Source organism: Ricinus communis, chromosome 2 (assembly GCF_019578655.1).
Source record: "Ricinus communis isolate WT05 ecotype wild-type chromosome 2, ASM1957865v1, whole genome shotgun sequence".
NCBI classification, from domain to species: domain Eukaryota; kingdom Viridiplantae; phylum Streptophyta; class Magnoliopsida; order Malpighiales; family Euphorbiaceae; genus Ricinus; species Ricinus communis.
This window is the reverse complement of record NC_063257.1, coordinates 4,127,970-4,140,639: the sequence shown is the minus strand read 5'-3', so window position 1 is coordinate 4,140,639 and position 12,670 is coordinate 4,127,970. Positions and strand designations below refer to the sequence as shown.

At 36.1% G+C, this 12,670-nt stretch overlaps 2 protein-coding genes across 2 annotated transcripts; both read right to left on the bottom strand.

Moving 5' to 3' along the window:
* Positions 1-2,855: 2,855 nt before the first annotated feature.
* LOC8265267 (protein PHLOEM PROTEIN 2-LIKE A10) lies at positions 2,856-4,832 on the bottom strand. Its single transcript, XM_002510019.4, has one exon. It carries the CDS (start codon positions 4,402-4,404, stop codon positions 3,175-3,177), a length of 1,230 nt encoding a protein of 409 aa, XP_002510065.2. The 5' UTR covers positions 4,405-4,832; the 3' UTR covers positions 2,856-3,174.
* Positions 4,833-5,339: 507 nt separating this feature from the next.
* On the bottom strand, positions 5,340-8,233 carry LOC8265268. Its single transcript, XM_002510020.4, has 3 exons — positions 7,576-8,233; positions 6,528-6,715; positions 5,340-6,076 (listed from the first exon to the last, which is right to left on the bottom strand). Exons 1-3 carry the CDS (start codon positions 8,165-8,167, stop codon positions 5,579-5,581), a joined length of 1,278 nt encoding a protein of 425 aa, XP_002510066.2. The 5' UTR covers positions 8,168-8,233; the 3' UTR covers positions 5,340-5,578.
* Between the last annotated feature and the right edge of the window lie 4,437 nt (positions 8,234-12,670).

The window sequence follows — 12,670 nt, the reverse complement described above, 5'->3', positions numbered from 1 at the left end:
TTAGGATTCTGACAAGAAATGGATTCACTATTGTCATTAAAAAATGAAACTTTGAAGGTTATCTCTAGGGCACTTATTGTGATGAAAGGTATTCGACAAAGCAATAACTTATATTACTATCTTGGTAATTTAGTTATTGGTACAACAACAACAGTTTCTAGTTATAATCAGGAACTAGAAACAACCAGTTTGTGGCATATGCGCTTGGGACATGCAGACGAAAAATCCTTGAACCTTCTGGCACATTAAGGATTATTGCAGGGAATAAAAGTCTGCAAATTGAATTTCTGTGAACATTGTGCCAAGGGGAAACAAACAATAGTGAAATTTAATATTGCAATTCATGATACAAAGGGTGTTTTGGATTATGTTCACTCAGATGTATAGGGACCCTCCATAAAACTTAGATATTAATCAGAGTTTGCTCAGAAATTCAATCAAAACTTGATGGATTGGAGATTGGAATTGATTGTTGGAATAGTTCAAATTAGGTCTATTGATCCGTTGATACATTAGATATTACGGATATGGGTAAGCTAGTAGATATACTGGAACCAACTTTTGTTTTTTAACTGTATGCTAATGTAATAGTTATAAACCAATCCTAGTGCATTTAAGATTGACTGTGGGAAGATATGTAGACAGTGCGATAAAAGGATACAACTATAGGTGATAGGGTCCACAATGTTTCAATTCTCTCAACTTTTACTTCTGAAGATAGCAAAGAGAAAAGGTCAAATTAAAGGTTCTTCTTCAATTCAATCATCCATTCATCCTTATCTAATTTATTATTAACTGAAAAGAGCGAATTAAGGCGAGTAATTAATGGATGCATTTAGGGGGTCAAAAGATAGAACCTAACTCCAAATATAGGATTAGATGACAAAAATGACGTGTACCCAAATCCTAAATTTTTTTCATTTTCTCCAAAAATAGACCAATGCATGGCTGTAAAACTTCCATTTTGTGGGTGGCCAGTTGGGTGCAGTATCTGTTGTAACCAAATTTCATGGCTTAACTTGGATTTTTGACCTCACCTAATCACCTATTTAACATCTTTAATATTTATACGAGTTTCTTTAGAGTTAGGGTGATATCTTCTTGTCTGTATTAAAAAAGCCAGAGCCAAAAATGTCTAAGCTCAGCACCTTTTTTACACTAGCCCTAATCCTCAGCTTTGTGGTCACTAATGCTGTTCGTCCTAACCCTGACTACGTTGGTGCGGTAAGATTAACTCCAATTCATGTTTCTTGCAAAGCCCATCCATTTCTGTTTCTAATTCACATCTTTTTAGGATGAAGCTTCCACCTACGATTTGATTTAGATTTCTAATTCATTAGATTAAATCATTTAATATATATATATGAATATTCCTGATATAATCATTTTTTAGTTTTTCTTTTTAATTAATAAGATTTTTATTTGGTTATGTAGGAGATTACAGCAGACAAGGGTGAGGCTAATGATGAAAACTGTGACGGACTAGGGGAAAAGGAGTGCTTGACCAAAACAACTCAAGCGGCTCAAACAGATTATATCTATACACAAAGCCTCAATAAGAATCCATGAAGTAGCTAACTGCGACTCTTTTGTAATGTATGTGTGTAGTAGTCATGACTTGTTTGATTCATGAACATTCAATAATATGATGGCATTTTCATCATTTTGGTGATAATACAATTCCCTGAATATGTTTTTCTGTCATTTGGGTTATTAGAAAGAAATTGAATGATAATAATCAAAGAGGTGGAATTTTGCTGCTCTTTAAAAGAATGAATAAGCTACTGTGAGTAACTCAGGATGGGTAGTTATAGAATATAGTGGCTCCATCACCAAGCTTAGCCCCTTGGCTACAGTCAATTAAAGTAATGGGAAAGCAAACTTCATTAACAGCCCACGCTGACAAATACAGGCAGTGAGATAATAAGAACATAAACAGATCAGTCTAACACCAGTGTGGAATAGCAGTCCATGATTAATGATGAGGAGGGAGCCCTAACTTAAAGAGGATTAAACAACACTGTATAAAAACACGTTTATTACAGAAAACAAAACAAGAACACACTACACTATTTATCAAGAAAGCAACCAAACTTGGGGGCGGGGAAACATATCCCCTTCTTTTACGATGAATGGTTATCAATATCCCATATTATGTCCCTGAAGGGAGGACATTCAGGTCACCAATTTATTGCCCTTGCCCATGACACAGTTTCAACAATTATGTAATCTACAAAGAAAGAAATCTGCAGACACAAATATACATACAGATTTACATAGACACATTCAGATGCATATATATATGCATCCCATATCAGGTAAATTCATGCTAACAACCGACGCTAGAGTTATGGAAGAATCATGACAGCACATATTGTGTGGTTAGAGAGAAAACTCCAGTGAGAGTGGTCCAAAAAGCTGTTGTCGATTTCAGACCAACAGGCATAGTTGTGGGAGAATTTTTTTTTGTCAGGTACTGATAGAATTGCATTATGAAATTTAAGAACAATTCCCATTTAAAATGGGCAAATTTAGAAACATATTGGCTAGAGACTCTTTAGTGAAGAATCTCTTGAAAGAAAAAGAAGGATAGAACTATAAGACCTAAGTAGAGTTTGAAACTAAGTTGTTTCTAAATCCCCTGTAAGGTATAGGTATAATAAGGCCAAAATCCTATTACAGAATGGAGATGCCAAAATCCTGTTACAGAACCGGTAGTACGAAACATATTGACCATTATTTAAAACGGTAAGCTTTCCATTTAACAAAAGCAAAAGTTTGACTTAACCAAACAAAACAGGCCTACTTTGAGCACCCTGGACAACTCCAGAGAGAGAATGAGCCTAAACCAAACATATAAAACTGTTGCTTTATTTCAACATGAACCACGATAATATAGCACTGCGAATAAATCCTCTTGCACAAATATAGAGGAACAGTATATTGATCATTTTCAAGGGTAAAAAAAAAAAAAGCAGTTCTATTTATGAGAAGCTATCTAACAATAATGGGACATAGTAAAGAATTTCTAGAAGCTACTGCCAAATATGAAAAGAATGAAAATCTAAGCTCATTACTGCATTTAAACTAAGGGTACAAAGATCTATATACATACACAACATCTCTATCTTGATAAACAGAACTGCATCACGAGGAACGGACATGCTCATCAATTTAAGCTGGTAAAAGAATCCTGGTGCCACCAAGAATGTGCAAATATAATGCCAGACAAACAGTAACAATAATAGATGACTTTGCCCCAAAGTATCTAACAACCTCGAGTCCCCTGTCTATGACCTCTTCATGTACTACGTTAATACTTCTTTTCAAACAATCTGATATCTTCCACGCCAGGAATTCCACAAACGACCTTATCGTTTCAAAAGTTACCCTGCCAGTAACATCAAGCACAAACTTCCTATTACTTGGCACAGCCCAAGCAGACGACACCTTGCCAACCCATCCAGCACCACCACGAACCCCATCAATTGTGTTTCCATCTTTCGAACATAAATCTCCGCTCGCACTCAATCCTTCACCAGCCTGCTCAACAATTGAACACTTAGCACCCGAATTTGAATTTGAGCTTGTCAACACTTGGTGAGATGTTTTAACTAGGGTTTCAACAGCACCACTACAAACAGAAACCAGAATATCCCTCACATTAGATTGATGCCTGGGATTAGTCAACCCAGAGAACAACTCATCATAAGTATTGATCTGCATTGTCTTATCAAGATAAACAGCAACAGCAGTACTCACAAACTTTTGAATACAATCACTTATAAGTTCCTTACACCGATCATCGCAAACAACACCAACCCACTTAGGCAAATCTGATAAATTGGACCTACTTTGATCCACACCAGCACCCACATTAGAGTAAAACCCCAAAACAAGATTCCTAGCAAAACTACCAACAACTACAGAAGCAAACCCAGTACCAGCTTTAGAAAAAACCCTATCCATAACCTTATCAGTAATACTAGAATTCTTTAGACCTGAAGCTAACTGATGATTATTAGACTCTACTTTATAACCTCTCAAAATCCCAACAGTCAAAGCCTGAGAAACCCTAGTCAAAGACTCGGAGAACTCATCAGATTTAGCAATTTTAGAAATCTGCTTAAAGCTGTTAGGGATTTGATCAGAATCAGACAGAAGAAACTGTTTCAAATCCCTAGAAACAATACCAATTGTATCAGCAGAATCAGAGACCAACTCAGCTACTGAAATTAGGGCTCCAAAAAGTTTCATATATCTTTTCCTTTTCTTGACAATAGAAGGCAAATTATAGACCTTGTAAGCTCCATAACCAGAAACACCAAGCGCTGCAAGCAAAAGGATCCATCTCTTCCTTCTTGGAGACAAGTAAACTCCCCTCTTGACCAAATTAAAATCCATCACACACACACATATATATATGTATATTTAAAGAAAAAAAAAACCCTAGAAATACCCGTACAAATTGGGAACCTTAGGGCTAGGAAATTGAGAAATTTGAAGTGAACTATAAAGAGGAAACAAGACGGGTAGATATAAAGAGTAGAAATTTAGAAAATCAAGGAATCAAAAATTAAGAATTTAAGGTATTTGATTAATTAGAATGAAATTGTTGGGCGGGCGGTGGATGGCAAATAAAGAGGAGGTAATAATTGACGGTACGGTGTTTGGTGAAATGATAAGGAGGATATTAATATTAGAGTTTGTGAGAATTGGATCCAGGAGGGATCTTTATTTAAATTTTTTCTTTTCTTTTTAAAGTTTTTGCAGAACTCAGAGGATGGAGAGAAACGGTGTTTGACAAGTTGACGTTAATAACTGACAAATGTTGTTGAAGAAAAAGGGAGGTTTTGATTGGCCAATGAGAAAGTATCTCGAATCATGTGATGAAAAAGCGCGGGTGCCACGCAAGCACGTATGGATGTCTGATTTAGTTTGTTTTATTTTGTTCTACCAAAAAATCTCAGCAGAAACGGTGTCGTTTTTTTGATCCGGTGCATGCTGCCACGCGGATACAAAAATCCTATATGACCTCACCTGTGGTGTGGTGGGGATGAAAAAAGAAAAAGCAGTCATAAAGGGATCATTTTTCATTGTGTTGGTAGCCAACAACCATGTTTCTGGCATATAGAGATGGTCCTTTCAATCTAATGAATTTGCACAGACTCCTGTGGAGGATGTGTGTCTGAAACCTTCAAAGTTTAATTCACTAGCTTATCAGTTCAGAAATATTCCATCTCCAATTAGGTTTGAATGTCGACTACGAACATAACCACAAATTTGAGTTTAGACTCTGGCAAGGATGGAACTATATCTTCCACTAACGTCTTGTAAAATGAGAAAAATTAAGCCAATTTCATTCACAAAATCATAACATTCTGCTAAGTTCGTAATATGTCCTGTTTACAACCTTTGCACAACAAATCAACATATAATTGCTCTACGCAAAACTTGAGAATTAAACCGACAAATCATGTACAAGAGGTTTCACGGCACATTATAGAACCTTCATTGCAATTCCACCTATAGCACAATCAGCACAGCTTACGCTTAGCTGAAGCTACACGCCTAGGTTTTATGATGTTGAAGTTTCAGTGCCCTTTGCAAGTATCTTAGATTTCATTGGTATGGTGCTGTTGGCATCATCTTCAAGATCACTGAAAGAGAAGTCTTCTTCGTTTCCCGAAGGGATGGTGGCTTTGTAACTGCCTAAATCTGAATCTTCCTCATCCGGCCAGTCATCGTAGTCATCTTCATAATTAGGGACTGGTACCTTAGAGGATCTCCCGACCAGCAGATCCTTATTCTCAAGTTTAATCACTGGCTTTTCTTCAATGACAGACTTGTCAATGAATTGCATGTCTGTACTTACAACTGGGTGCTTCTCTGTTTCATAATCTGTTGCCCTACTAGTTGTTGGTTCAAAATCATATGTCCTAGCATACCCAAAATCTTCATGCAATAAATTATTACCTGTGTCATTTTCATAGGTATTGCTTCTTCCATACCAGTCATTCTCTGGCTTTATTTGTTTATGTAGCTCCTTCATCCACAATGCTCTGGCTTCCATTACCTACAATTCAATAGGAAATATTACAAAATTCATTTCAACCATTTCAGATCCTCGGACCTGTGTCATATTTCTTTTATCTAGTCATGTGGTTAGTATTTTCTTCAGAATGGGCTGCATGTGCAAAGTGGGAGCAAGCATCAAGCATGGTCAGTTGATCAGGAACCTCATTATAAGGAAGTTTGGAACCATCTTTTAGAGGTCAAATAATTTAATATAAATCACAATAACTCATACATCATGGGACATAAAGTCTCCCCATTCCCACTACCCCAAAACAACAACCCAAAAAGTGGCCAACTTTGACTATATTTGTATTTTTTAATTTCATGCATATCCACCAGTGCTTAAAATTACAAAAGCCTAGAAAGAATATTCAATCGAGCATAAAGAACTTAATACCACGAGTAGCTAAGAAACTAAACAAGAGCACTTAGACGGAAAATTACATTACCTGAGGTGTGGACAAAATTTCTGCATCATGTTTGTTGAGTCTTGAATGCAGAAGAACAAAATATACTTTCCAAAAGTAACTTTCAGTCATATGGCAAGGACAAAGTTCTATTCTGAGAGCAGCTAATCTAGGAGCAAGTTGTTCAATGGCCAAAGCATGCTCTCGTTGGGCATCAGACAAGTTGAAATCTAAACAACACGAGTGAGAAAATTTAAAAAGGAAAATTACATAAATGTGGCAGAATCAAAGGGCAGAAAGGCAAGGGTTCATCACTCAACAAAAATAAACAAAACAAAGTAACAGGCAAGCACTTAGAGAAAAGCTCCTAGATGACAAACTGAAACCTAGAAAAACAACATGATATTTATGAAACTTGTAAAAAATTATGTTAGGTTCATGTTAAAGTACCTGAAACAAAAACAGAAAACCATTCAAGCGCTAGGTTTATAGTTCTGAACCACTGAAACTGAGTACTCAATTACCCAGTATAAATTAATCATGCAAATATAGCTACTCACATAAAATTAGGTAATACATCCAACAAATCTCCAACAAACCAAATACCAAATAACCTTTAGACTACATTTTATTACTTGCGAGTGTAGGTGCAGAATACACAACATGCCATCTGCCTTGCTGGTTTATTATTCTCAAACTTTGATTGAGATTGACTAATCCATGTAGTGTTTTTTTTCATAGTTAAAAAGTTTAGCGAGGAAATGTTAGGCATTGCAGCTAAAAGCAAACAGCTGTATATAATTCCTGAAACAAACTCCAGAAAGTCACTAGACAGTGGATAAAATCTAAGATTCAATACATAGGTAAGCAAACTTATACTAGTGCTAACTCAATGCATTAAGTGTAGCTTTGCATTTGCCAATTGCTATGACACATGTTCATTACTAATTCAGAATGCAGTGAGACTAAAACCAAGCCGATTCACCTCTATTAGCAAATATAACGATACAGTTCTAATTAAAACACACATACACAAGTATATAAGTAAAATGCAGATAGAAAAAAACAAAAGAAAAGAAACTTGACGCACCATCTAAATCGTCTTCTTCTTCAAGAGGAAAATCTAACCAAGTCTCTGGATGCATAGCAATATTCCTAGCAAATGTCAATACCTCATCGGTAATCCCAATCGTTTCTTCACACTCCAATTCCTCTTCCTCATTTTCAATTTCAAATTCATCCGATCCGAACGGAAAATAATTCGAAGCCATTTTCGAAATTAATCTCCCTCCGATCTCCACAAGATCGTGCTTGATCCTGGATCCTTCCTCTAAATCAGACGCTTCCCCTTCCTCAAGCCGATCATACGGCTCTGATTGATTATTCAAATTACAGACTGATTCATCATTTGACGTAGAGGGAGGAGGAGCGAGAAAAGAGGCGACGCCCCAGAATTGTCTCGTTAGGGTTTGTTTCAGTTCTGTAAGGTCCTCTTTCACGCCTCTCGCTTCCGCTTCCGCTTCTGCTTCTTCACTTTCTCTTCCTCTCGACGTTTCTGTAATATCTTGTTCATTGCGTTTTGAAGGTGAGGGGTCGTTAGGGGAATTAGATGCGACGTCGTTTTCTGCGTAATCGTCGTCGACCCGAAGGGAGTTGGCGAAGGAGCGAGCCAACCATGACATTGTTTATGTGTGAAAGGATGGATGAAAAAGGTGAAGAGATTTGTTAATTGTTGATTAAATTGGCGGAACTGGTGTGGTTTTTTTTGTAATTTTGATTTATGACGAACTAATCAAACGGTGTCGTATGCATGTTGGAAAGATGTTAAAAATATAAAAAAACAAATCATTCGTATTGGATGATTATTATTTATTGTTATTATTTTTTAGGATCAGTCGGATCCAACAGACAGGCAACAATTGGACGGTGGGGACATTATTTGTGGTGTGTTGATTTATTTTGTCCTTTGTGAAAGTATTTTCAAATATGACAGGTTTGGGCTCGTTCGAATCAGCCACCAGAGCCTCAACTCTGTTCATGTTTCCGGTGGACCAACTATTTTCTACCCATACAACAACCTGTTTACACATAAATACGATAATAATTCAACGAGTTTGAACTTACATATTTGGTTTTTCCTTTTCTTTTCTTTTACATTTTACCTAGAATGCCTAACACGCATGAAATGATTATAAGATTTTAACTATTTATTATTCTTACATTATTTAAAATATAAAATATTTATTTATCAAAGGAAATATAAAATATTTAAAATATGAACTATTTATCCACCTGTTAGATAAATTACATCAAAAAATAGTCAACTATATGGAGCTAAATTTTATATTTGGGAGGGTTTATTCTAAAATGGCTCAATATTATTTCTACATTTTTTAAAAGTTACAAATCAATCCAAAAATTAAAGGAGCTAAATTTTCCATCTCAATTCTAATGCCAATCTAACCGCCTGAATTTGAAAGAGCATACGTTCAGCACGTAGAGAAAGAGAAAGTTAACCAAATAGAATTGTATGAACAAATAAAAGGTGAAACAAAAAAACTGGGATTTTAATTAGAAGTGGTGTTCTTCAAGACGGTGTGGTTCCAAGTCGCGCTTTTCCAAAGAGAGAAGCAGTTCGGGCTGTGATACGAACTCGAACCGAATACGTTCAAACACCAAGATAAGTAATGGTGAGAAAATCAAACTGATAAACGCTCTCCCTATTTAAGAGGAAGCACCCTTACTAATAAGTTCGAATTTGTCGCCCCAAAATCTAATTTGAAAATTTGCAATTGATTATGGAACTAACAAACTTAACAATAGAACTACTAAGCTCTTTAGTTATAAATAGATGAAGAATATTCAAATAACTCAAGAAACTAATAAAAAGTTAATTGATTGATCAAACATGTAGATGTGAAACTAAATCAAACAAGTTAATTTAATCTCAAGAAATTCAATAAGGAACACCTTAAGGAATAAGAGTTAACAACTCAATAAAATTTCATTCAGAAATGTATATTGATCTCATATGCTTTAGCCGAAATACATAGCTCTATTTATAGAGTCTTGAAATGATTCTAACCCTAAAAAAGACTAAGAGATAAGCAATAAGGAATCAAACCCTAAAAGACTTCTAATGTGCGACTGCCTCCTTCTCTAAGCATAAGTGGTGGCTGCCCTAGGGTTAAGTGAGACCTCCAATGCTTCTAGAAACCCTAATGTGCGGCCCAATGCTTCTAGAAACCCTAGGAAAACCTGTTGACTTTGATCCTTGATCTTTGACCTTGATATTATTCCATGATCAGAAGTTTAAGCTTTGTTAATAGCAATTAATGTCACTATCTTCAAGGCGTTGTTATCTTCATTAAAAGCACCATCATTAGCCATCTTCAAAACATGCTCCAAGTAAGAATTTAAGGCTTGCTTGAATTTTTTACTCCTTGCTCGTATTATTGGTCCTCCATAGGCTAGTGGATCCATGCTAGTTGACTTAGATGCATCCTTGGTTGCATCATTCCCCCCCTCTTTGAAAGGATTCGACCTCGAATCAACGCCTTCATCAAAATCAAAAGGAGACAAATCAACAATATTAAAAGTAGCACTAACATTATACTCACCAGGTAAGTCAATTTTGTATGCATTATCGTTGATGCGCTCTATTACTTCAAATGGACCATCACCACGTGGCATCAACTTTGATTTTCTTTGATTGGGAAACCTTTCCTTCCTGAAGTGCACCCAAACCCAATCACCAACTTCAAATACCATCCTTTTGCGGCCCTTATTGCGTTGTTTGGTGATTTGTTCATTGCGTCTTTCCAAATTTGCATGCACTTGCTCATGCAACTTCAACACAAATTCAGCCTTCTTTGCACCATCTAAATTCATTTGTTCACTCAAAGGTAAAGCAATCAAATCTAAAGGACTCAAAGGAATAAAGCCATAAACAATCTCAAATGGGCAAAATTGAGTAGAAGAATGCATACTACGATTATATGCAAACTCAACATGCGGCAAACAATCTTCCCATGTTCTCAAGTTTCGTTTAACCATGGTCCTAAGTAATTGTGACAAAGTTTTATTTACTACCTCAGTTTGACCATCGGTTTGGGGATGACATGTAGTAGAAAAAAGTAATTTAGTTCCCAATTTATCCCATAAGGTCTTCCAAAAATAGCTCAAAAACTTGGTGTCCCTATCACTGATAATAGTTCTAGGCATACCATGTAAACGTACAATTTCTCTAAAGAACAATTCAGCAACATGTTGTGCATCATCGGTTTTCCTACATGCAATAAAGTGTGACATCTTTGAAAATCTATCCACCACAACAAAAATACTATCATGCTCATGCTTAAACCTAGGTAATCCAAACACAAAATCCATAGATATGTCAATCCAAGGAGAATTGGGTATGGGCAAAGGCATGTATAACCCATTAGGTTGTGATTTAGACTTAGCTTGCTTGCATACAATACAGTTAGCACATAATCTATTCACATCAGATTTCATTTTAGGCCAATAGAAATGATTATGCAAAACATCTAAAGTTTTTTGAACACCAAAGTGTCCTATCAAACCACCTTCATGTGATTCTCTCACAAGCAATTCACGCATAAAACACATAGGAATGCATAGACGTTTTTCTTTGAACAAAAATCCATCATGTCTATAAAATTTATTAATAGCACCATGTTCACAACCATGAAAAATAGAACCAAAATTGTGGTCATCAACATACAAGTCTTTGATATACTCAAAACCAAGCAATTTTATTTCTAGAGAAGCAAGTAAAGCATAACTTCTAGATAGTGCATCGACAACTACATTTTCTTTACCTTGCTTGTACTTAATGACATAGGGAAATGCTTCAATGAATTCACTCCATTTAGCATGGCGCTTATTCAACTTGTTCTGTCCCTTCAAGTGCTTTAATGCTTTATGATCCGTGTGAATCACAAACTCCTTAGGTAGCAAATAATGCTGCCAAACATTGAGTGCATGCACAAGAGCATACAATTTCTTGTCATAAGTTGGATACTTCAAGCTAGCTTCATTCAACTTTTCACTAAAATAGGCTATTGGCTTCCCATCTTGCATTAAAAAAGCTCCAATACCTACACTAGAAGAATCACAATCAATTTTAAAAGTTTTGGAAAAATCGGGAAGTGAAAGAATGGGAGATGAAGTAAGTTTGTCCTTTAGCATATTAAATGCGTTTTCTTGTTGTTCTCCCCAATGAAACTTCACGTTCTTCTTTACAAGCTCGTTAAGTGGTGCGGCAATTTCAAGTCCTTGACAAACCTCCTATAGAAGCTTGCAAGCCCATGAAAGCTCCTCACATCACTAACATTCTTTAGTGTTGGCCATTCCTTAATTGCTTTTATCTTATCTTCATCGACCTGAATTCCATTTTCACTAACAACAAAACCAAGAAACACAAGTTTGTTTGTACAAAAATCACACTTAGCAAGGTTAGCATATAAAGAATTCTCACGCAAAACCATCAACACCATCCGAATATGTTCAACATGCTCACTAAAGCTCTTACTATAAATCAGAATATCATCAAAGTATACTACCATAAATTTACCAATATACGCACACAAAACATGGTTCATTAGTCTCATAAAAGTACTTGGTGCGTTAGTTAAGCCAAAAGGCATGACCAACCACTCATACAAACCAAATTTAGTTTTGAATGCTAGTTTCCACTCATCACCTATATTCATTCTAATTTGGTGATAGTCACTTCTCAAATCAATTTTAGTAAAGATAACACTTCCATGCAATTCATCGATCATATCATCTAACCTAGGAATAGGATGACGATATTTAATGGTAATCTTGTTAATTGCATGACAATCAACACACATACGCCAAGACCCATCTTTCTTAGGGACTAACAAAACAGGAACAGCACATGGGCTAAGACTTTCCCTAACATAACCTTTACTTAGTAGTTCCTCAACTTGGCGTTGCAGCATTTTGGTCTCCTCGGGATTGACTCTATAGGCTTGTCTATTTGGAATGGATGACCCCGGCACAAAGTCAATTTGGTGCTCTATCCCCCTTAGTGGTGGCAACCCACTAGGTAACTCATCGGGAAACACATCGTCATATTCTTGCAAAACACTTACAAACACACTAGGAAGAGAAGAGTTAAGATTATTAGTGTTAAA